The 26136-nt window shown below is 48.6% G+C and overlaps 1 protein-coding gene across 2 annotated transcripts in view; it reads right to left on the bottom strand.

The window, feature by feature from the left end:
- Positions 1-6359: 6359 nt before the first annotated feature.
- Positions 6360-26136, bottom strand: part of LOC142143288 (low density lipoprotein receptor adapter protein 1-B-like) — a 44990-nt gene continuing 25213 nt past the window's right edge. The window contains exons 7-10 of one of the 2 annotated variants that reach the window (XM_075201004.1): positions 17681-17781; positions 11700-11743; positions 10159-10190; positions 6360-8933 (exon numbers count right to left, since the gene is read on the bottom strand). In XM_075201004.1, coding sequence (XP_075057105.1) covers positions 8887-8933; positions 10159-10190; positions 11700-11743; positions 17681-17781 — 224 coding nt within the window. In that variant the 3' untranslated portion in view covers positions 6360-8886. The remainder of the gene's footprint in view (positions 8934-10158; positions 10191-11699; positions 11744-17680; positions 17782-26136) is intronic. The other variant, XM_075201005.1, reaches the window with a different exon arrangement.

Here is a 26136-nt window from a genome sequence, read left to right as displayed (position 1 = left end):
ACATAGATTTACATGCATTTCAAGGCTAACAAAATTCTTGAAATGCTGTGAGGTCGTCCTACACCTGGTTTTCAGGTGCAGAGAATCCAGGAGCCAGTCTTAATTAAAAGTTCCTGCCTTAAATGTTGGACCTTCACACATCAAAAGATCTAATTAACATGTAGTCTTTCATCAGACCGTTCGGAATACATATTCACACAGAACACAAAAAAAAAAAAAAACAAGCTAGTTTCCCACATCACAATACACAAGAGGCTTGTAAACACAGGCTCATTGTATCAGATATATACGCATAAGAAACAGGCATATCCTATAGCAAGGTTAAACAGAAAAACAAACTTTTCTACCCTGGTCTCAGAGATTACGATTTCCTATCTCACAATATACACACACAAAATCAAAATAAGTGCACGCGCAATTACATAAATAAGTGCCCTGCGCTATTTGCTTTAAATACATTTTTACCAAAAGTTATTTAATAGTGATCAGTCACAGAGTGCAAACAGACAGCAGGCAGAATGGGGGGTCTGTGGAGAAGATCAGGTGCAGGAGGAGCGCTTAAAGGGGCCTGGAAAAGAGAGGTGATGAGAGCGAGCACCGAGAAAGGGTTAAGTCGAAGGCTGTAGACTTTGAGGAAGAGGTGAGTTTTAAGTGCCCGTTTGAAGGAGCACAAATTAGGACACAATCAAATGGAACGTTGGAGGCCATTCCAGCGCAGGGGGGCAGCTTAGTAGAGTAGAGAGGAGGTTGGAGATATAGGGGGCAGTTGTCACGAGCCGCGGCGGTACTCACAGCCGCCGCGGCTCGCATCCTGTCGGTCCCAGCGTCCCGGCCGTCGCTATGACGACCTGGACGTCACTTCTTTCCAGCAGTCTTTAGCATGCAGGTGTGAGATTCAGGGCTAAGCCCTGATTGGCCTTTTAGTATCTGCCAATTAGTCTGCAACTGTGGCTCTGTTTGTGATTGGCTCTGGGCTGCATTTAAGGCAATGAGGGCTGATGTCTCAGTGCCGGTTATAGTGTTCTGTCCTCAGTCCTGCTGCCTGCTTGTATTATCCGTTTAGGTTCCTGCTACCTTAGGATTTGACCACCCGTGTTTGACCCCTGCTTGTTATTGGACCTGTGACCCTTCTCTTCTGACCTTGACCTTTTGCCTGGAATTCGGATTTTGCTTCTTTTCCTGTGAGTTTGACCCTTCGCTTGCCCTTGGATATTGTATCTGTGCCTGTGACCTTTTGACCTTGGATTTCTCTTATATACCGTCCACCAATCACTCCTGGGAAACTCCTTTAAGTCAGTATACGCTACTCGACCCTCGGTCGGCCCGCAGCCCAGTCTGTACCCACCACTAGGGGCTCCAGCGAACACCTGGCCTTCTGAGTAGTTCCCGAGTTTCACTGTACTGACTTGGTAGTTCCTAACAGCAGTGGAGCGGGAGAGGGTCTTGTAGGTGAGGTGAGGGTGAGGAGTTTGAAAAGGATTCTGTATGGGAACGGGAGCCATTGTAAGGATCCCCTTCCTCTACAATCTCCTCCTCACCTTCCCACTCATCATCCAAATCAGGAGAATTAACAGGCTGGTCAATAACCTCTGGCTGATTATCAGTATATAGCAGAACATCATTGGTGTAAAGCTCGTACCTGTTATGATTCTCACATATACCTATATAAATCCTCTGGACACTGCCAAACATAGTTCTAATCGTTCATCTTTGCTTCGATCTCTAACCCCAAATACCTGTTTAAAACATTTAAATCTCTTCTCAATTCTCCCACCCCAAACCCTGACTTAAATGACAAGATTAACGAGATCCGACAAGGAATGGTGTTCTCTTCCTTGACAAACAACCACCTCAGTTCCTTCCCTACACCCCCTGACACATTATCTTCATTTGATCCCACAAAGGGCCAGAGTCATTAAGGAAAGTAAAGCAAAAATAATGAGAAACTTTTCACCTTGGCAAAACCATGTTGCTTTGGAGGGGGAGCTAAATTTAAAATGTGAGAATAGATTTATAGTTGGGGTAAGGCATGTCCTAGATCAACTTCAAATGTCAGTGTAAAAATAAAGCTATTAAGTATTTGTGTCCAACATGAAAAAACAGCCAATATTTTCCTTTTGTGCAATATAAACCAATGTTCACCCTTTGAATTGCAACATGGTTTTGTCCAGGAGGAAACTTACTCATTTTTTGCCTTACTTTCCTTAATGAATCAGAAACCACTCTTTTCTCATCTTCCTAGTCTACGTCCTGTCCTTTTGATCCTGTAACCTCATAAATCAGTCTATCCCCGTCTCCTGTGCTTATCCCAACCTTAACTAAAATCTGTAATCTCACTCGCTGCTGGATTCTTTCCTTCATTAGTCAGGCACGCAATGATCTTTCCTATTCTGAAAAGACAAAATTCAGACCCAAACTCTCAAATTATCGCCACCTCTTTCAGCTCCTGTTCTCCTCCAAGCTTCTAAAAACACTTACCTATACTCTCCTCACACAACCTACTGGTTTTTGTTCCCAACATTCCTAGGTCTTCAGGACACTGTCCTATCCTGGTTGTCATCCTACCTATCTAATCGCTCTTTCAGTGTTAATTTCTCTGGATCCACCTCTGCTCCGCTTCCTTTATCAGTTGGAGACCACAAGGCTCAGTCTTAGGTCCTCTGCTATTCTCTATCTACACCACTTCTCTTGGAAAACTAATAAGCTATTTTGGATATCAGTATCATCTCTATGTGGATAATACACAAATCTATCTATCTGGATCTCTCAACATATGTGCTGGCCCACGTTGCTGTCTGACAGGATGGACCTCCTTTGCCACCCTGTCCGTTGATGCTGGGGACCGGCTGGGCTTGCCTTGCCACTGTCCCCTTTCTTCCTCCCAAATGCACCCCTCCTTTCGCAGTAGGAGGAGCCTGCTGCCACCACTAGGCATTGCATTTAAATCCAAGTGTAAAAGATTTTACATTCTGAGATCTGATGTAATATTTCAGACGCTTTGGTGCCTGGACGGATCAGGGGGCTGGTTTACCCCCTGCCAGGATTTGTGTCAGAATCTGTATAGAAATCTCTATTTGACCTCGTAGTACCATACCATCTGTAACTTCTGAAAAGATCAATTGTACCATAAACTGTCATGTAACTATCACTTTTAGGACTTAATAAATATCACTGCTTAAGGAACCTGCTTTGACGCCTACTTACCTGTTGTAATTCCTGTGGCCACAGATTAGACCAATCTAATCCGTTATCCTGCTGTTCTGAGGTTTGGACCCAGCTCTCCGGCACCACCGCTCTACCCGCTACCCACCAGCTCTGGCCAGTGTGATAGGCCAGGGGGGATCCATCCACAGCAACCCTGATCTGAAGGAAGAGGTCAGGGGTACCAGCCCAGGTGCCGAGCAAGAAGGTACACTAGCAACGAGAGTTACCCAGAAGGACGCGGTTCTAGGTGTTGGCCGAAGGAGACTAATGGTGGCAGCAAAAACCCCTCCTACTGCGGTTAGAGGGCGCATTTGGGAGAAAGAAAGGGGGCGGTGGCAAGGCAAGACAAGCCAGTCTCCAGCAGCACAACAGACAAGGTGGCATAGGCGGTCCATCCGGTCACAAAACTAATAAGGCCATCAACAAAATTGCACCAACATTAATCTCCTCACTTGTCTCATATCTCCCAACTCGACACTTCCGTTCTGCACAAGATCTGCGTCTCTCTTCCACGCTCATCACTTCCTCCCATTCTAGGTTACAGTAAGACTTTCCTCTAGTCTCCAAACCTTCAAGCGTTCACTGAAAAGCCACCTCTTCAGACAAGCTTATGATATTCCTCATCCACCATCTTAATCTCCCCTATTACCACCCTCTACACAGCTAACACGAGACCACAACCCTCTGACCAATATTTCTGTGTGATTGCACACTAAACACTTTTTACCTTTGCAATCTGGCTGGACCAATATGCAGCACTTACCCTCATGTATCAAACTCCAATTGTCCCATAGATTTAGACAAAAGAAAACAAAGTGTATAAAATTGGGCACTCTGGGATGTTTATGAGAAAACTTAAATTCTTTATTAGATTGTAAGCAGGGCCCTCTTACATCTCTGTATTACCCATATTGTTATATTATGGGCTTCCTAATTGTAAAGCGCTACGGAATATGCAGGTGCTTTGTAAACGAATATGAATCATTATTATTACCGGGTCACCCCTAACTACCCTGGTATGATATTGGCGCTCTACTTGCATTATCATGTGTCACCTGGGACCACCTCCGCACCGTTACACATATGTCTCCTGTGGCTCCTCGCCTGCACATCACTACTCGCAGCGCTACTTCCACTGACTTCTGCTGTGCCATTACTACCTTCGGTAACCACAAGTCATGGTTGCATTTGTTCTTTTACTCCTCCTCCCACCTGTTATACCACCATCAATGACCACAGGGAAATATTTTCCATCAGTGCTGGGGGGACTCTCACCCACCATCTGCTATCTGTGTGTTTGTGTCCATATCGTCCCCATCTCTACTGTATATTTAAAGTAGAGTGTTCTTTTGGCTTCCCTGTAATCTGCTGCCTCTACAATAAAAGCAGCTCTTCTCTTCAGCTTGGGTAGGCAACCTCGTATGTTCCTTTGATGAACTCTCATCACCTCCATGGATCTTTCTACAGTCTGCCTTTAGATTTCTCTTTTTCATTTATAATTTCTATCATGTTGCTCATCTCACAAGTACATGCCACCCGGTCATACGTGAACATACAGTTTCTGTCTGCAAGTTCCTATTTCAGCTGGGTCACCTCTACCTCCTCGGCTGTAATCACAGAATCATCAGGTCCCGTAGAGTCAGTGTCGTCCCCACTCATGCTCGCCTGCCCTTGTTTTCCCCTTCACTCAACTCAGAACTGCGAGAGGTATTCTCCACGGCCCTCTGCTCAGGGACCAAAGGCCCAGACTTATTGCTTCTGCCTTAGGGCAGCCATTGGGTTATCGGACACAACACAGACGCTTTTACGCTCCTTGATGTTTCTCGGTCAATAGGGATTATGCTCGCACTGCTTGTCTGCACACCTAGAGCTTTCTCCTGGTCCACGTTCACTTCTGGAGGTGCAGCCACAACAGGCCCAGGGTTTGCAATGTTCTTCTGGCCTTTATCCAGGGAGCTGCTCTCTGTTAGGAACACCAGCAGCCAATACCACAAAACCCGGAGTCTGCTCCAAAAGTCTGGTGTTCACTGTTGCCCCTAGTGGTGGGGACAGACTTGGCCGCAGACTAACGGAGGGTCGTGAGATGGGTACCGGCTGCGGAGAACCCAGGAATGAGGAGTAATGGCAGGCAGCGAATCCAGTAAACTAGCCGAGGTCAGAGGTCACTTGCAAGCAGGAATAGTTGGTAAATAAGCCAAAGATCGGGGTCACAGGCACGGTAGCAAGATCCAAGGTACAGGCTGAAAGGTTAAGGGTCACTGGCAAACAGGCAGAGTCAAAGTCCAGGCAGGGGTCATACACAAGAAATCAATCCAGAGGTTGTCACCAACACGATACAGGAGCAGGCTAGCTGACAGGCAAACTGAACGCTATAACCGGAAGGGAGGCTAAGCCCTCCCTGCCTAACATACTGCCACCAACCAATCAGGGCTCAGCCCTGTGATAACCAATAAGCCCCAGTAAATGCCTAATAAATCAGCCCACAGGCTGGGATATAATTAGCACCTGCGCCTGGCTGCACTACCTGCCGGTGCGCAGGTGCTAATTATATCCCAGCCTGTGGGCTGATTTATTAGGCATTTACTGGGGCTTATTGGTTATCACAGGGCTGAGCCCTGATAACCAATAACCTGTTTAGAACACTCAGCGTCCGACCGTTGCCTTGACAACGGCCGGGGCCGAAAAACCGGAAGTGACGCCCGGTCATCATGGAGACGGCCGGGACGTCATGAGTAAGCAGAGAGTCGCAGCGGTGCCTGCGGCCGCCGTGGCTCCTAACACTCTCTGACCATTCAAGGCTTCGCAGACCTCACAGCCTGGGGATTCTCAAGGGAAGGATCCACAGGAGGCTCCATCTTTCAGGGCTTAGCCCAGGTACCACTGCTTACTTTGGAGCATCACAGCTTCAGCTGTCTGCTTTGGACCATCCATCTAAGCTCTGTCTACACTGTAAAATCCTCCTCCTCAGCTATGATATGACTTGCTAATATCTGAGAGTATGACTGGCAGCCATACTGGTTTTCCCTCCAGAGAGATTTTAAAAAGGAGATAATGATCAGATGCATGCTTAAATAAAGTACTTAACTTGTTATTGAAAGAAAAAAGAATCCTCAATGTTGAAACATATGCAAAATGAATCACAAGGGCACTTTTAACATTTGTAACTTAAGTTTTTATTGACTTCTCACAAATTATAATAGGTACAGAGAAGAGGGAATATACTAGGGAAGACAACTCAAGGGGTACAGAGCAGATTGTAAAAAAATTTAGACACCAGCAGCAACAATATTGTTGTATAAAATATTCACTCCTACACAACATACAATTCTGAATTAGCAAAGATATAAAGAACCAGACTCATCCTTCTCTACCTAATGGGATTAGTCCCCTCTTACAGAATGCAAACACATAAGGAGTGGACTGGAATACATCTAGACTCTGTAAAGATCTGTCATCCCATTGGCGTGTCTGAAACATGGGACAATCAGAGAAGAGAAAGAGATTGTTATATAAATTCTCTATTGTGAAAGAGTAAAGAAACAAAGCAGTAAAATAGTAATGAGCTAATGAGGCAGTGTCATGAACGCAGCCAGCCAGAGATTAAAGCTGTGTGCTGGAAGGCTATAATGACAGAAATGGGTGTATTTCTCAGTACGTAGTATCATAGGAAGAGTTTGTAGGACGCAGCATCCCAATTGGTGTATTTGTGTGGAGAGAGTTAGGTGTCGCTGACCACACTCGTTACATGTAACGTTCCCCAACGTTCCTGCATCAGAGGGGCAGTAAGTACATCAACGCTGGTCAGCGGGTCACTTCAGGACGATGTAGCTTCTGGTTACTTCTATCTGTAGATATTTATACTGGGGACCGTCGTACCTGCTGGGAGAACATCCCGGGTAGGCAGATAACGCTCATTATGAATGATAGGAGCAGATCCTCTTAAAACTATTCCAATCCAGTCCCATTATTGCAAATTACTATACTATTATCACTCTCCTTTTATCTACAGTAATTTTATTACACTCTCAAGCTGAAATCCTCAGAATAAAGATTGAGAAAGTCTCCCGGTTACCTCTTACACTGACTTTATACTTCTATTACTAAATAAAAGGTTATGGAGCATTCCCACCTTCCTCCGAAAATCTTCTGTAGATTTAGTGGAGTCAAACACTTAATGTCTTCTAGCAGGGACCTTCATATATGACGAGACATAACTATTATAGAGGTTGTAGTTCTGTCTTTTCCTCATTTATTAAATCATACTCGTGTATTAAACAGTTATTAGTATGACCCACAGCTGAAGAGAACCAGCCCTCTATGGTCACTCACCAACTATTTATCCTGAAAACAGAAAACTAAGGGGAGAGGGGTATAGCACATGATTTACTATAACCATCACTAAGAGGAAGAAGCATAACTAACTGTCCAGAGCTGTAATTGTACGTCCCCACCTGGATACTGATATGTCCAGATCTTTATTCATGGCTCACAGTGAAAAGAGATTTACAAAAACAGCTAACATCCCCGATAACTACTCATTCCAGCACAGTGACTCATAAAATGACACATTTTAACAGTCTAGGTCTAGTTTGCATAACTTGATAAAAATAGCACCATACTTCATTAGGAATTAAACGTATCACTATAGCATGTGAATATATGGCTGATGGACCATTCATCAGTGGAGCTTGTGGAGATCTGGCTGATGGACCATTCATCAGTGGAGCTTGTGGAGATCTGGCTGATGGACCATTCATCAGTGGAGCTTGTGGAGATCTGGCTGATGGACCATTCATCAGTGGAGCTTGTGGAGATCTGGCTGATGGACCATTCATCAGTGGAGCTTGTGGAGATCTGGCTGATGGACCATTCATCAGTGGAGCTTGTGGAGATCTGGCTGATGGATCATTCATCAGTGGAGCTTGTGGAGACCTGGCTGATGGACCATTCATCAGTGGAGCTTGTGGAGATCTGGCTGATGGACCATTCATCGGTGGAGCTTGTGGAGACCTGGCTGATGGAACATTTATTGGTGAATCTTGTGGAGATTTGGCTGATGGACCATTCATCAGTGGAGCTTGTAGAGATTTGGCTGATGGATCATTTATTGGTGATTCTTGTGGAGATTTGGCTGATGGACCATTTATTGGTGAATCTTGTGGAGATTTGGCTGATGGACCATTTATTGGTGAATCTTGTGGAGATTTGGCTGATGGATCATTTATTGGTGAATCTTATGGAGATCTGGCTGATGGAACCATTCATTGGTGAATCTTGTGGAGATCTGGCCGATGGACCATTCATTGGAGAATCTTGTGGAGATGTGCAAGATGAATCATCTGTCGGCAAAGCTTGAAGATGCTCAGTTAGTGAACCATACAACAGACATGGGTACAATTCAAAAGAAGATGACAGAATACAAAGAGTTGAATACTTCCAAGACCGTTTTGGCACTTCATGAAAGGAAAACGCTGAAATTCTGCAAACAGATGACAACTCAAAAGGTTTCAGTAATTCAATCGGACACAACATAATAGTCGTACTGTGCTTTCACTGAGCCAAGTTTCTCCCCATCTGATTGCCATTACATTATAACCTGAGACCCCGACACGTAATGAGCATGTTAGGATACCCTGTAGAACATGAGGTTGAAGTGATAATTCTGTATCAGGAGATCTCATGTCACTGTCTCGGAGGATCCTGGCTGCCTTGTGCCGGTCTCTGCCAGTCTGAAAGTGTAGACAGATATGAGTAAGGAGCACGTGGCTGTATTTAAATGTAAGAGACATACAGATAATGAGCATTGAAGGAGGACAGCCGTAAGGACAAATGATGGGAGTGGATGGGGGGTGTGAGAAAGAGAAGCTACAGAGAGAGGTTGTGGGGTGGTGGCAGAAAGAGAAGAATGTTTTACAAAGGGCCAAAAGAGAATGGTATCAAAGAAGAGAACAGACATGTTCGGGTGTCAAAGAGGAGCCACAAGGGAGAAAAATGGTTGATGAATATACAGAAATGTAAATCAAAGGCGAGAGGGCAGATAGAGTTGTGGGATACTTTTACCTCTAGTGACCTAATGATAGTTTGTGGCCACAAAACACAGGTGTCAGGATCGGGTGCGGAGCACAAACTCTCAATTCCACATTATTTCCCTAGAGGCAGAGGCTCTGAGCCTCTAGGGGACAGAGCTAGGAGGGACTCACCTCTATTTTTCTATTGCTTGAAAACATTCATTTCTACATAAGGGAGTGCAGATAGAGGACAATGGTTATCTATAGAGAGATGGAAGGTCGAAGAGACAAACACTGACAATAACTTTATATATGGGGTACACGGACATTAAAATGGAGTGTAACAAGGTACTAAGTCATCTTTCATTTAACTATTTTGTTGAATATATTTGTAAAAACTTAGTGTTAACACAAACCAATAAAAAAGCACAAAATGATAAAGGGTGGGAGCCAATATAGGAGTTTCAAAATAAAACTTCTCAAAATATTACACCCTGACAGTGGGAAACTCTGAGAATATAATATAAACGGGGACAATCTCAGTATGGGGCTTTAGTCTGGTTATGGTGATGGTTATTTCTTATTAGTTTGTTCTTTGTACTTTCTTCTACAGCCCATGATTAGAATGAGGGATTGGAAAGGAACGGAATTAGTCACAATAAATGTAATTTGGGGATGGTATGGTTGGCGTCATGGCACACTGTTGGTGCGGTACAGTAAGGTCGCTTGCATGGTACACGATTATGGTGCGGTATGTTAATCGTGGCACACTGTTGGTGCACACGATTATGGTGCGGTATGTTAATCATGGCACACTGTTGGTGCACACGATTATGGTGCGGTATGTTAATCGTGGCACACCAATATTCTATAGGGAACTATCGGAGAAATCCTGAACTAGACAACAGACAAGGAACTAGGAGAACACATAACAGCGTCACTTTACCCATTCTGTCTGCGCCATCCTCCATAAAGCAGCTTCAAGAAGAGACAAGTTATATAACACGAGTGGTGATAACACCAGTTACATACATACATATATACATATATATATATAGCTGTGATGATTAGAGAGGTCATCATTGGTTAGTGATGGCAGAGAGTGACAAGGATAAACATGTATTTCACACAACAATACTTACACCTTCTCTGCTTCGGTGCCTACTCGTCCATACTAAATACTAAAATATTTACTTCATTGCCAACAACATCCTTATCTCTCTCAGCCTCCGACATCAGAGATAACATTTCACTACTGTGGCCATAACACACCACAGTCATGTGAGACAACTGTAATATATACACTTTATTATATATCTATAACTTGTCAGCTTTGCTGTCTTCCTCCATCAGCCAAACATTACACTGCCAGCAGCAGCCGTGTGCCGGGATTCCTCCCACACACAGCTTGTCTCAGATACAAACCTGTCATCACGCACTTTAATTTCATTTAAAACATTAATTACCTCATTCAACAAAACATAAATCTAACACAATGACAAAAAAACTCAAATGATTGATTGTGCTATTGTCAAGCAGGTGGGGGGACGCGCACGGCCAACGCTCGGCACAGGCGGGGGGACGCGCACGGCCAACGCTCGGCACAGGCGGGGGGACGCGCACGGCCAACGCTCGGCACAGGCGGGGGGACGCCCACGGCCAACGCTCGGCACAGGCGGGGGGACGCGCACGGCCAACGCTCGGCACAGGCGGGGGGACGCGCACGGCCAACGCTCGGCACAGGCGGGGGGACGCCCACGGCCAACGCTCGGCACAGGTGGGGGGGTCGCGCACGGTCAACGCTCGGCACAGGCGGGGGGACGCGCACGGCCAACGCTCGGCACAGGCGGGGGGACGCCCACGGCCAACGCTCGGCACAGGCGGGGGGACGCGCACGGCCAACGCTCGGCACAGGCGGGGGGACGCGCACGGCCAACGCTTGGCACAGGCGGGGGGACGCCCACGGCCAACGCTCGGCACAGGTGGGGGGGTCGCGCACGGTCAACGCTCATCACAGGTGGGGGGGGGTGCGCACGGCCAACGCTCGGCACAGGTGGGGGGACCCGCACGGCCAACGCTCGGCACAGGCGGGGGGACGCGCACGGCCAATGCTCGGCACAGGCGGGGGGACGCGCACGGCCAACGCTCGGCACAGGTGGGGGGGTCGCGCACGTTCAACGCTCAGCACAGGTGGGGGGGGTGCGCACGGCCAACGCTCGGCACAGGTGGGGGGTGCGCACGGCCAACGCTCAGCACAGGTGGGGGGGCGCGCACGGCCAATGCTCGGCACAGGTGGGGGGGGTCGCGCGCGGCCAACGCTCAGCACAGGTGGGGGGGCGCGCACGGCCAACGCTCAGCACAAGTGGCGGGGGCAACGCTGTTCAATATCTGCAAGTAACAGCAATAGGGGTAAAAAGTAACAATAGATACATCATTTACATCTAATATTACAAGGACAAAACTTAATATAGAGCAACCGTCACCAACCTGGAGAAATCTTCATCCAGATCTTCATCACCCTCCGCCTGCTCCTGACAAGAAGGAACAATAACAGTAGAAGTGAAGGTTACTAAAAGCACTGAATACATCATGAGGGGACAAATACACCCAGATGCCCACTGTAAACTGCCCCCTATACAACTGCCACCCAGTTCACTGTACACCTTCCTCTATAACACCACCTTACACCCCACTGTATACCTTCCACTATAACACCACCTCACACCCCCCTGTACACCTTTCTCTATACCACCACCTCACACCCCACTGTACACCTTCCTCTATACCACCACCTCACTGTACACCTTCCTCTATACCACCACCTCACACCCCCCTGTACACCTTCCTCTATACCACCACCTCACACCCCACTGTACACCTTCCTCTATACCACCACCTCACACCCCACTGTACACCTTCCTCTATACCACCACCTCACTGTACACCTTCCTCTATACCACCACCTCACACCCCCCTGTACACCTTCCTCTATACCACCACCTCACACCCCCCTGTACACTTTCCTCTATACCACCACCTCACCCCCACTGTACACCTTCCTCTATACCACCACCTCACACCCCACTGTACACCTTCCTCTATACCACCACCTCACTGTACACCTTCCTCTATACCACCACCTCACACCCCCCTGTACACCTTCCTCTATACCACCACCTCACTGTACACCTTCCTCTATACCACCACCTCACACCCCCCTGTACACTTTCCTCTATACCACCACCTCACCCCCCACTGTACACCTTCATCTATACCACCACCTCACCCCCCACTGTACACTTTCCTCTATACCACCACCTCATCCCCGACTGTACACCTTCCTCTATACCACCACCTCACACCCAACTGTACACCTTCCTCTATAACACCACCTCACACCCCACTGTACACCTTCCTCTATACCACCACCTCACTGTACACCTTCCTCTATAACACCACCTTACACCCCACTGTATACCTTCCTCTAAAACACCACCTCACACCCCACCACCCGCTGTACACCTTCCACTATAACACCACCTCACACCCCCCTGTACACCTTTCTCTATACCACCACCTCACACCCCACTGTACACCTTCCTCTATAACACCTCACACCCCACCACCCGCTGTGCACGATCGTCTATACAACCACCTCACACCCCACCACCCGCTGTACACCTTCCTCTATACCACCACCTCACACCCCCCTGTACACCTTCCTCTATACCACCACCTCACACCCCACTGTACACCTTCCTCTATACCACCACCTCACTGTACACCTTCCTCTATACCACCACCTCACACCCCCCTGTACACTTTCCTCTATACCACCACCTCACCCCCACTGTACACCTTCCTCTATACCACCACCTCACCCCCCCACTGTACACCTTCATCTAAACCACCACCTCACCCCCACTGTACACTTTCCTCTATACCACCACCTCACCCCCGACTGTACACCTTCCTCTATACCACCACCTCACCCCCCACTGTACACCTTCCTCTATACCACCACCTCACATCCAACTGTACACCTTCCTCTATACCACCACCTCACACCCCACTGTACACCTTCCTCTATAACATCACCTCACACCCCACTGTACACCTTCCTCTATACCACCACCTCACTGTACACCTTCCTCTATAACACCACCTCACACCCCACTGTATACCTTCCTCTAAAACACCACCTCACACCCCACCACCCGCTGTACACCTTCCACTATAACACGACCTCACACCCCCCTGTACACCTTTCGCTATACCACCACCTCACACCCCACTGTACACCTTCCTCTATAACACCTCACACCCCACCACCCGCTGTATACCTTCCTCTATACCACCACCTCACACCCCACTGTACACCTTCCTCTATACCACCACCTCACTGTACACCTTCCTCTATACCACCACCTCACACCCCCCTGTACACCTTCCTCTATACCACCACCTCACACCCCACTGTACACCTTCCTCTATACCACCACCTCACACCCCCCTGTACACTTTCCTCTATACCACCACCTCACCCCCCACTGTACACCTTCATCTATACCACCACCTCACCCCCCACTGTACACTTTCCTCTATACCACCACCTCACCCCCGACTGTACACCTTCCTCTATACCACCACCTCACCCCCCACTGTACACCTTCCTCTATACCACCACCTCACACCCCACTGTACACCTTCCTCTATAACACCACCTCACACCCCACTGTACACCTTCCTCTATAACACCACCTCACACCCCACTGTACACCTTCCTCTATACCACCACCTCACTGTACACCTTCCTCTATAACACCACCTTACACCCCACTGTATACCTTCCTCTAAAACACCACCTCACACCCCACCACCCGCTGTACACCTTCCACTATAACACCACCTCACACCCCCCTGTACACCTTTCTCTATACCACCACCTCACACCCCACTGTACACCTTCCTCTATAACACCTCACACCCCACCACCCGCTGTGCACGATCGTCTATACAACCACCTCACACCCCACCACCCGCTGTACACCTTCCTCTATACCACCACCTCACACCCCCCTGTACACCTTCCTCTATACCACCACCTCACACCCCACTGTACACCTTCCTCTATACCACCACCTCACTGTACACCTTCCTCTATACCACCACCTCACACCCCCCTGTACACTTTCCTCTATACTACCACCTCACCCCCACTGTACACCTTCATCTAAACCACCACCTCACCCCCACTGTACACTTTCCTCTATACCACCACCTCACCCCCGACTGTACACCTTCCTCTATACCACCACCTCACCCCCCACTGTACACCTTCCTCTATACCACCACCTCACATCCAACTGTACACCTTCCTCTATACCACCACCTCACACCCCACTGTACACCTTCCTCTATACCACCACCTCACACCCCACTGTACACCTTCCTCTATAATACCACCTCACACCCCACTGTACACCTTCCTCTATACCACCACCTCACTGTACACCTTCCTCTATAACACCACCTCACACCCCACTGTATACCTTCCTCTAAAACACCACCTCACACCCCACCACCCGCTGTACACCTTCCACTATAACACGACCTCACACCCCCCTGTACACCTTTCTCTATACCACCACCTCACACCCCACTGTACACCTTCCTCTATAACACCACCTCACACCCAACTGTACACCTTCCTCTATACAACCACCTCACACCCCACTATACACCTTCCTCTATACCACCACCTCACCCCCCACTGTACACCTTCATCTATACCACCACCTCACCCCCACTGTACACTTTCCTCTATACCACCACCTCACCCCCGACTGTACACCTTCCTCTATACCACCACCTCACCCCCCACTGTACACCTTCCTCTATACCACCACCTCACCCCCCACTGTACACCTTCCTCTATACCACCACCTCACCCCCCACTGTACACCTTCATCTATACCACCACCTCACCCCCCACTGTACACTTTCCTCTATACCACCACCTCACCCCCCACTGTACACCTTCCTCTATACCAACACCTCACACCCAACTGTACACCTTCCTCTATACCACCACCTCACACCCCACTGTACACCTTCCTCTATAACACCACCTCACACCCCACTGTACACCTTCCTCTATACCACCACCTCACACCCCACTGTACACCTTCCTCTATACAACCCCCTCACACCCCACTGTACACCTTCCTCTATACCACCACCTCACACCCCACCCCCCACAGTACACCTTCCACTATACAACCACCTCACACCCCACTGAACACCTTCCTCTATACAACCCCCTCACACCCCACTGTACACCTTCCTCTATACAACCCCCTCACACCCCACCCCCCACTATACACCTTCCTCTATACCACCACCTCACACCCCACCCCCCACTATACACCTTCCTCTATACCACCCTCACACCCCACTGTACACCTTCCTCTATACAACCACCTCAAACCCCACTGTACACCTTCCTCTATACAACCACCTCACTGTACACCTTCCTCTATACAACCACCTCACACCCCACTGTATACCTTCCTCTATACCACCACCTCACACCCCACTGTACACCTTCATCTATGCAACAACCTCACACCCCACCACCCACTGTACACCTTCCTCTATACCACCACCTCACACCCCACTGTACACCTTCCTCTATACAACCACCTCACACCCAACTGTACACCTTCCTCTATACCACCACCTCACACCCCACTGTACACCTTCCTCTATAACACCACCTCACACCCCACTGTACACCTTCCTCTATACAACCCCCTCACACCCCACTGTACACCTTCCTCTATACCACCACCTCACACCCCACCCCCCACAGTACACCTTCCACTATACAACCACCTCACACCCCACTGAACACCTTCCTCTATACAACCCCCTCACACCCCACTGTACACCTTCCTCTATACAACCCCCTCACACCCCACCCCCCACTATACACCTTCCTCTATACCACCACCTCACACCCCACCCCCCACTATACACCTTCCTCTATACCACCCTCACACCCCACTGTACACCTTCCTCTATACAACCACCTCAAACCCCACTGTACACCTTCCTCTATACCACCACCTCACACCCCACTGTACACCTTCCTCTATACCACACCTCACCCCCCACTGTACACCTTCCTCTATACCACCACCTCACACCCCACTGTACACCTTCATCTATACAACCACCTCACTGTACACCTTCCTCTATACAACCACCTCACACCCCACTGTACACCTTCCTCTATACCACCACCTCACTGTACACCTTCCTCTATACAACCACCTCACACCCCACTGTACACCTTCCTCTATACCACCACCTCACACCCCACTGTACACCTTCCTCTATACCACCACCTCACACCCCACTGTACACCTTCATCTATGCAACAACCTCACACCCCACCACCCACTGTACACCTTCCTCTATACCACCACCTCACACCCCACTGTACACCTTCCTCTATACAACCACCTCACACCCAACTGTACACCTTCCTCTATACAACCACCTCACACCCAACTGTACACCTTCCTCTATACCACCACCTCACACCCCACTGTACACCTTCCTCTATACCACCACCTCACTGTACACCTCCCTCTATAACACCACCTCACACCCCACTGTATACCTTCCTCTAAAACACCACCTCACACCCCACCACCCGCTGTACACCTTCCACTATAACACGACCTCACACCCCCCTGTACACCTTTCTCTATACCACCACCTCACACCCCACTGTACACCTTCCTCTATAACACCACCTCACACCCAACTGTACACCTTCCTCTATACCACCACCTCACCCCCCACTGTACACCTTCCTCTATACCACCACCTCACCCCCCACTGTACACCTTCCTCTATACCACCACCTCACCCCCCACTGTACACCTTCCTCTATACACCCACCTCACTGTACACCTTCCTCTATACCACCACCTCACACCCCCCTGTACACCTTCCTCTATACCACCACCTCACACCCCACAGTACACCTTCCTCTATACACCCACCTCACTGTACACCTTCCTCTATACCACCACCTCACACCCCCCTGTACACCTTCCTCTATACCACCACCTCACACCCCACAGTACACCTTCCTCTATACCACCACCTCACACCCCACAGTACACCTTCCTCTATACCACCACCTCACCCCCACTGTACACCTTCCTCTATACCACCACCTCATCCCCGACTGTACACCTTCCTCTATACCACCACCTCACCCCCCACTGTACACCTTCCTCTATACCACCACCTCACACCCCACTGTACACCTTCATCTATACCACCACCTCACACCCCACCCCCCACAGTACACCTTCCTCTATACCACCCTCACACCCCACTGTACACCTTCCTCTATACCACCAGCAAACATAATTTCCTGTTATTACCCCATATGTCAACGTCTGCAGATATCCAGAAGATACATCTGTGGACCTCGGCTGGAGATCAGTGTATGAACAATGTGTCTCAGGAATCCGGGCAGAGTGATCTGTAATGTTATATTTACACTGTGATATAGAATAACTGGGGAGTGAGGGGACATACAGATAGATTACTGTAATATCACTAATAAGTTTCTTGCAAGGTTGCCTCAATTTGATGTTCCGTGTGGACAACCACACACGATCTCCTGCTTTTAATACACATGGACCACGATGGCGATCAGCGAAGGCTTTAGACCTAAGAGAAGCTTGACACAGAGCGGAATGTACCTTCTTCCAAACGGACTTCAACCTGGCAGTGAAGGCAGGTATTCCAGGATCACCAAGGGAAACAGCAGAAGAGAAGGAGTTAGATTTTGGGTGGAACCCGAGATTACAGAAGAATGGGGATATGTGTGTTGCAGAATGGTAGGAATTGTTGTAAGCGAATTCTGCCCAGGGCAAGACAGAGGACCAATTATCGTGGAACTTGGAAACATAGATGCGGAGGAACTGTTCCAAGGACTGATTGGTTCTTTCCATCTGCCCATTTGACTGAGGGTGGTAAGCAGAGGACAGACTGATACTAATTCCTATGGAATTACAAAAAGACCTCCAAAATTGTGCAATAAACTGAGACCCTCGATCCGAAACAATGTTTTCTGGAAGGCCGTGGAGACGGAAGATATGGGTAATAAATAAGGTAGCTAAACTTCTGGCATCCGGCAATTTGAGTAAGGGTATAAAGTGTGCCATCTTGCTGAACCGATCAACAACTACCCAGATGGTGTTATTGTCAGACGCTGTCTCCGTGCTATGCCTGCCGCACAGAGACGGACGTCTGCTTCTGTGACAGAGCGCTCGGTTGCCAGGCAACCGAGCGTACTTCCGGGTCAGCGGTCGCGCGTTCCGTTGCTAGGCAACGGAACGCTTCCTAGTAACTCCGGCGGTGGTGTTTAGCGTCACCACCGCCAGTGATTGGACTGCACCTGTATAAAAGCCTCACTCTGGCACATGGAGAGTGCCAGAGTATTAGGTCTCCTCCTAGCTCCAGCGTTCCTGTGTACCGTTTCCAGCGCTTCCTGTGTATTACCCAGCTTGTTACTTACTACCCCTGTTCTGTGCTCCCTGTGAACTTGACCTCGGCTTGATATTTGATTCTTCCTCCTGTGCTTCTGACCTCGACCCGGCTTTCCTGACTACGGCTTTGAACTTTCCCTTGGACATCTCCTGAATTCACGGTTTGGACTGGGCCTGTACGACACCGCTTTCATCTACTGCTTCACTGATTACTCCCTTAGAGGACCGCGACCTGCGTGTTCCCGCAGCTAAGACCACACTTCCTTGCGGGGGTCCCTGGTGAAAACCAGGAACACGTTAGACTCCGCACCTCTTGGGTGAGTAGTGCAAAAATCAGTTAGCAAATACCCTAAATCTGTGACAGTATACTCTGGCCATGACGTCAGATGGAAAAGGTGAACCTACAACTCGGGACCTCATTATCCACCTGGGCCGCCGAGTGGAACAGCAGGAGGCGGACCAGGCTCGTTTACTCCAGTGTGTGCAGGGAATCCTATCTCGCCTGGACTCTCTACGGGCAGGACAAACCCCTCCTACGGAACCATCTGCGGCTCCTTCTCGCTCTGCAGTGTCCCCTGCGGCTCCTGCTGCCCCTCCAGCCGCCACTACTGGACTAAGAATACCTTCCCCCGATAAGTTTGACGGGGATCCAAAAAGATGTAGAGGGTTCCTTAACCAGTGTGCCATTCACTTTGAGTGTAACTCTACAGCATTCTCCTCGGAACGTACCAAGGTAGCCTTCATAATTTCGCTACTTAGTGGGCAAGCCCTGGCCTGGGCATCCCCGTTATGGGAGCACAATGACCCTTTGCTGGAGGACTCCGCGGCTTTTATTGACATGTTCAGGAAGGTCTTCGACGAACCGGGCAGAGTCTCTTCTGCCGCATCTAGCCTCTTGAACCTGCGACAAGGTTCTATGTCTGTCGGGCAGTATGCCGTTCAATTTCGGACTCTCTCCTCTGAGCTTCGATGGAACAATGAAGCCCTCATTGCTTCCTTCTGGCAGGGTCTTACCGATCGAATTAAGGACGAATTGGCTACCAGAGAACTCCCCTCGGAGTTGGACGCCCTCGTTTCATTATGTATCAGGATCGATCTTCGTTTCAGAGAGAGAAGTTCAGAAAGGTCCTCTACAAGACGGACTCCCCGTTTGGCTCCCCAATTTCAAAACCCAATATCTTCCACTGAAGAACCTATGCAGCTTGGCCGCTCTAAACTAACGTCTGAAGAACGCGAGAGACGGTTCAAGCAGAGATTATGTCTATATTGTGGGGAGTCTGGTCACGTTCTAAGTCTCTGTCCCAAGAGACCGGGAAACGCCTCCTCCTAGACGGTAAGAGGGAGGCCGCCCTAGGAGTCACCGTTTCCACTCCCTACTCCACCTCCAATCTCGAGTTTCTCATGCCTGTCCAGCTCTTTACTACTAAAGGACCCCAACAAATCTCTGCCTTCGTGGACTCCGGTGCCGCAGGAAATTTTATTTCGGCCTCTCTTGCTTCAGAGCTCCAGTTAACCATTCAAGATCTGCCCCAACCGCTTACCCTCACTGCCGTGGATGGTAACCGTGTCAGCAACGGTGTCATCTCCAGCATTACGAGTGCGGTTCAATTGTTGGTAGGAGCCTTACATCAAGAGTGGATCCAATTCCTAGTATTACCACAGTCTATTAACCCACTGATACTGGGTCTTCCTTGGCTCCGGAACCATTCTCCTCAATTTGACTGGGTTCGTGCGGAGGTTATTTCCTGGGGCCCGCAGTGTCATAAGCAATGTATTCCCTCACACCGCTTTCAAGTCTGTCATACTCAGACGAATTCTAAAACCTGTACATTACCTTCGGTCTATTTAGCCTTTAAGGACGTCTTCTCCAAACAAAGATCAGAGATTCTTCCACCCCATCGCCCGTGGGACTGTCCGATTGAATTAATCCCGGGAAAACAAATTCCTCGTGGTAGGACGTATCTCCTGTCCTTACCGGAGACACAAGCTATGTCACAATACATATCTGAAAACCTAGCCCGAGGGTTCATTAGAAAATCATCTTCTCCAGCCGGAGCAGGATTTTTCTTTGTTAAAAAGAAAGACGGACCCTTACGCCCATGTATTGATTATCGGCATCTAAATAAAATTACTATCAAGAACCGTTATCCATTACCCCTTATTATGGACCTTTTCGACAAGATTAGTGGAGCCCGCATCTTTACCAAACTAGATCTCAGAGGGGCATACAATTTAGTACGGATCCGTCAAGGAGACGAGTGGAAGACAGCGTTTAACACGCGGGACGGACATTTCGAATATCTAGTCATGCCCTTCGGGCTTAGTAACGCCCCCGCAGTATTTCAATCCTTCGTTAATGAAATCTTCCAAGACTGTTTATATCACTTCGTCGTTGTCTATTTGGACGACATTCTAATCTTTTCCCAAGACATTGCCTCCCATCGACACCATGTGAAGGAAGTCTTACTCCGATTACGAGCTAATCGACTCTTCTGCAAATTAGAAAAATGTATCTTTGAGGTGGAACAAATCTCTTTCCTTGGGTACATTGTTTCCGGAGCAGGATTAAGCATGGACCCACTTAAGGTGTCTGCCATTACCAACTGGCTTCTTCCCCAGGGCACCAAGGCCATCCAAAGGTTTATTGGATTCGCCAATTATTACAGACAATTTGTTAAAGGGTTCTCCTCCATTATTGCACCTATAACAGCGCTGACACGAAAATCAGCCAACCCCAGGAATTGGTCTCCAGAAGCCCTAAAGGCATTTAATCTCCTGAAACAGGCCTTTTCATCCGCTCCAGCCCTGTCTCAACCGGATCAATCTGAACTCTTTTTTCTAGAGGTTGACGCCTCTGCTATAGGTGTGGGGGCAGTACTCTTCCAAAAATCCAAAAACGGTTCTCATTTATCTTGCGGGTTCTTTTCCAAATATTTTTTATCCCACGAGAAGAATTATGGAATTGGTGACAAAGAGTTACTAGCTATCAAGGCTGCCCTAGAGGAGTGGCGACACTTACTTGAAGGTTCACGTCATCCAGTAACGGTCCTTACCGATCATAAAAACCTGCTTTATGTTAGCGAGGCTCGATGCCTTAATCCACGCCAAGCTCGATGGGCATCGTTCTTCGCACGTTTTGATATCATCCTGACCTACCACCCAGGATCCAAGAACATCCGAGCTGATGCTCTATCTCGATCTTTTGACAACACGGATCTCTGTACTTCCTCGGAACCTCTACCCATTCTAAATCCTACCAGGGTTATCGCCCTTACCAAAACCACGGCCAAGACACCCCCAAGGGGCTGTTCCTTCTTAGAGCCTAATTTACGAATTAAAGCCCTCCGCTGGGCGCATTCCTCTAAATTGGCAGGACACGCTGGTGTTAAGAAAACTCTTGAATTTCTTTGTCAGAGATATTGGTGGCCGACACTACATTCAGATGTACGAAGTTTTGTGGCTTCTTGTGATACATGTGCCCGTTGTAAGAACCCCAGAATGGCCCCTTCTGGACTCCTTCAACCACTTCCCATTCCAGATTTCCCTTGGCAAAGCATATCCATGGATTTCATCACAGACCTTCCCCCCAGCAATGGATACACCACTATTTGGGTTGTTGTGGACAGATTTTCTAAAATGGCCCACTTTGTACCTTTGTCTGCTCTACCATCTGCTTCTCAGTTAGCTTCTGTCTTCATTAAAGAAATATTTAGACTTCATGGATGTCCTCGTGAGATCATCTCTGACCGTGGAGTGCAATTCGTTTCCAAATTCTGGAGGGCCTTTTGTAAAATACTTGGGTCTGACCTCAAGTTTTCATCAGGTTATCATCCACAAACCAATGGTCAAACAGAGCGGGTTAACCAAGATCTCGAAGTCTTCTTACGATGTTTTTCTTCAGACAATCAAGCAGAATGGGCTAATCTCTTACCCTGGGCGGAGTTTTCTCACAATATTCATCATCACGAGTCTACTGGTGCCTCTCCATTTTTTATTGTTTATGGTTCCCAACCCACCCTCCCAGATTTTTCCAGCCAAAGTTCCTTGTCAGTTCCCGCAGTGGAGGATGTCATGCGGAACCTTTCTCAGATTTGGTCTAACACGAAAGCTAGACTCCAAGAGACTTCCCTACGCTATAAGCAAGCAGCAGACCGCCATCGGAGACTGGTCCCTCTTTTACAGGTTCACGACAAAGTATGGTTATCCACACGTAACCTTAAGTTGAGAGTACCTTCTCAAAAATTGGCTCCCCGTTATATTGGTCCCTTTTCCATAACACATGTGATCAATGCAGTAACCTACAGACTCCGGTTACCCTCTTCCCTGAAGATCCACAATGTCTTTCATATCTCTCTTCTCAAACCACTTGTACTCAATAAATTTCATCAGTCGCCTCATCGTCCAGCTCCTGTACGTACTACGGAAGGTGAAGAATTTGAAGTTTGTCGTATCCTGGATTTCCTTATCCTTCATGGACGACACCAATTCTTAGTACATTGGAAAGGCTTTGGGCCAGAAGAGAGATCCTGGGTGCAAAAAGAAGATCTCCACGCCCCACGGTTATTGAAACAGTTCTTCAAACAAAGATCTATCCAACAAAGTAGGGGAGGAGGTACTGTCAGACGCCGTCTCCGCGCTATGCCTGCCGCACAGAGATGGACGTCTGCTTCTGTGACAGAGCGCTCGGTTGCCAGGCAACCAAGCGTACTTCCGGGTCAGCGGTCGCGCGTTCCGTTGCTAGGCAACGGAACGCTTCCTAGTAACTCCGGCGGTGGTGTTTAGCGTCACCACCGCCAGTGATTGGACTGCACCTGTATAAAAGCCTCACTCTGGCACATGGAGAGTGCCAGAGTATTAGGTCTCCTCCTAGCTCCAGCGTTCCTGTGTACCGTTTCCAGCGCTTCCTGTGTATTACCCGGCTTGTTACTTACTACCCCTGTTCTGTGCTCCCTGTGAACTTGACCTCGGCTTGATATTTGATTCTTCCTCCTGTGCTTCTGACCTCGACCCGGCTTTCCTGACTACGGCTTTGAACTTTCCCTTGGACATCTCCTGAATTCACGGTTTGGACTGGGCCTGTACGACACCGCTTTCATCTACTGCTTCACTGATTACTCCCTTAGAGGACCGCGACCTGCGTGTTCCCGCAGCTAAGACCACACTTCCTTGCGGGGGTCCCTGGTGAAAACCAGGAACACGTTAGACTCCGCACCTCTTGGGTGAGTAGTGCAAAAATCAGTAAGCAAATACCCTAAATCGGTGACAGTTATGACCCGAGGACAAAGGGAGGTCGACAATAAAGTCCATGGAAATATGGGTCCATGGCCTGTTTGGGATTAACAAGGGTAGAAGTTGACCCGGAGGACGGATTCTGGAAGACTTGTTCCTGGCACATTCTGGGCAAGTGCGGACATAGTTTTCCGCATCAGAGGACAAGGTGGGCCAGCGGGAAAGTATATATATGGTTCTCTGGATACCGGGATGACCTGCTGAGCGGTTGTCGTGGCATTCGATGAGGGCCGACTTCCTGAGATGAACTGGGACAAACAACTTTTCAGCGGGTGTCTGAGCTGGAGCAATTTTCTGAAAGCGGCGGAGTGTGACCCCGAGATCCTGAGTTAGACCGACATGAATGGAGGTCGAGGAAATAGAATGCGGGTCAGGAGGCTGAGGATGGGATGCCATAAAACTCAGAGACAGAGAATCAGCCTTGGTATTCTTTGATCGCGGACGGTAAGTGATGAGAAAAATTGAACCGGGTGAAAAACAAAGCCCAGCGGGCCTGTTGAGGATTTAGAGTTTTGGCGGTCTGAATATACTGAAGGTTTTTGTGGTCAGTGAAGATGGTAATAATGTGAGATGCTCCTTCTAACCAATGCCGCCATTCTTCAAAGGCCCACTTGATGGCCAATAACTCCCTATTCCCAACATCATAATTAATTCCGGCAGATGAGAATTTCCTGGACAGATACGCACATGGGTGCAATTTTTTGCTTTGAGGATCCCTTTGAGAGAGATTGGCGCCTCCTCCTACATCCGAGGCGTCTACTTCTACAATGAATGGGAGTTCAGGATCTGGGTGCCTGAGAACGGGTGCAGAAGTGAAGGCGACTTTAAGGGCAGAAAAGCTCGCCAATGCCTCTGAAGACCAATTAGCTGGGTCTGCGCTCTTCCGGGTGAGGGCTGTAATAGGAGCCACCAAAGAAGAAAAAGAGCGTATAAACCTCCGGTAATAGCTGGCGAAACCAAGGAACCTTTGGATCGCCTTGAGGTTAGTAGGTAGAACCAAGTCTTGGATTGCTTGGACTTTACTGGGGTCCATGGAGAAGCCAGAAGAAGAAATGATGTAGTATAAGAAGGCCATACTGGGGACTTCGAACTCACACTTCTCAAATTTTGTGTAGAGGTGGTGTTGACGTAATTTCTCCAGAACTTCCCGAACGTGTTGGCGGTGCTGGGACAAGGACTGAGAATAAATTAAAATATCATCTAAATAAACCACCACGGTCTTACCTAAGAATTCTCGCAAGATGTCAATGATTAGATCTTGGAAGACTGCCGGGGCGTTACACAATCCAAATGGTATCACCAAATATTCATAATGCCCAGAGAGGGTATTAAAGGCCGTCTTCCATTTGTCTCCCTGTCTGATGCGGATGAGATTATAAGCGCCCCGCAGGTCAATCTTAGAGAAGATGGTGGCAGACTTGAGCTGGTCAAACAGAACAGAAATCAAGGGCAGCGGATAAGTATTTTTAATCGTGATCTTATTCAGCCCACGATAATCGATGCAGGGTCTCAGACTGATGTCTTTTTTGGCCACAAAGAAACATCCAGCACCTACAGGAGATTTGGAGGGGTGGATGAATCCTTTCTTTAGGTTCTCCTCCACGTACTGTTCCATGGCTTGTGTTTCAGGGGCAGACAAAGAATATAGATGCCCTTTGGGCAATTTTGAACCCGGCACAAACTCGATTGTACAGTCACAGTCCCCATGAGGCGAGAGAGAGTCAGCCTTCTGTTTACAGAATACATCACCGAAATCCTGGTAGGGTGCAGGCAAAATTCCAGACTAGGCTGCAGAGTTCTGAGAGGCAGGATCAAACAAGTAGAGCACTCTGGACTCCAACGGATGATCTCCCCTCTTTTCCAATCAATAAGGGGATTATGGCTGTGAAGCCACGGATACCCCAGAATCAACGGAGCAGAGGGACAGGTAATTAGGTAGAATGAGAGTTCCTCCCTATGGAGGGCTCCCACAGACAACCGTACCATAGGAGTCTTCGCGAGAATTCTACCCCCCGGCAAGGGGTTACCATCCAAACCACAGGTGGTAATGCTTG

The sequence above is a fragment of the Mixophyes fleayi genome, chromosome 3, assembly GCF_038048845.1.
Source record: "Mixophyes fleayi isolate aMixFle1 chromosome 3, aMixFle1.hap1, whole genome shotgun sequence".
In the NCBI taxonomy this organism is placed as follows: Eukaryota; Metazoa; Chordata; class Amphibia; order Anura; family Limnodynastidae; genus Mixophyes; species Mixophyes fleayi.
This window is presented reverse-complemented; position numbering and strand designations above follow the sequence as displayed.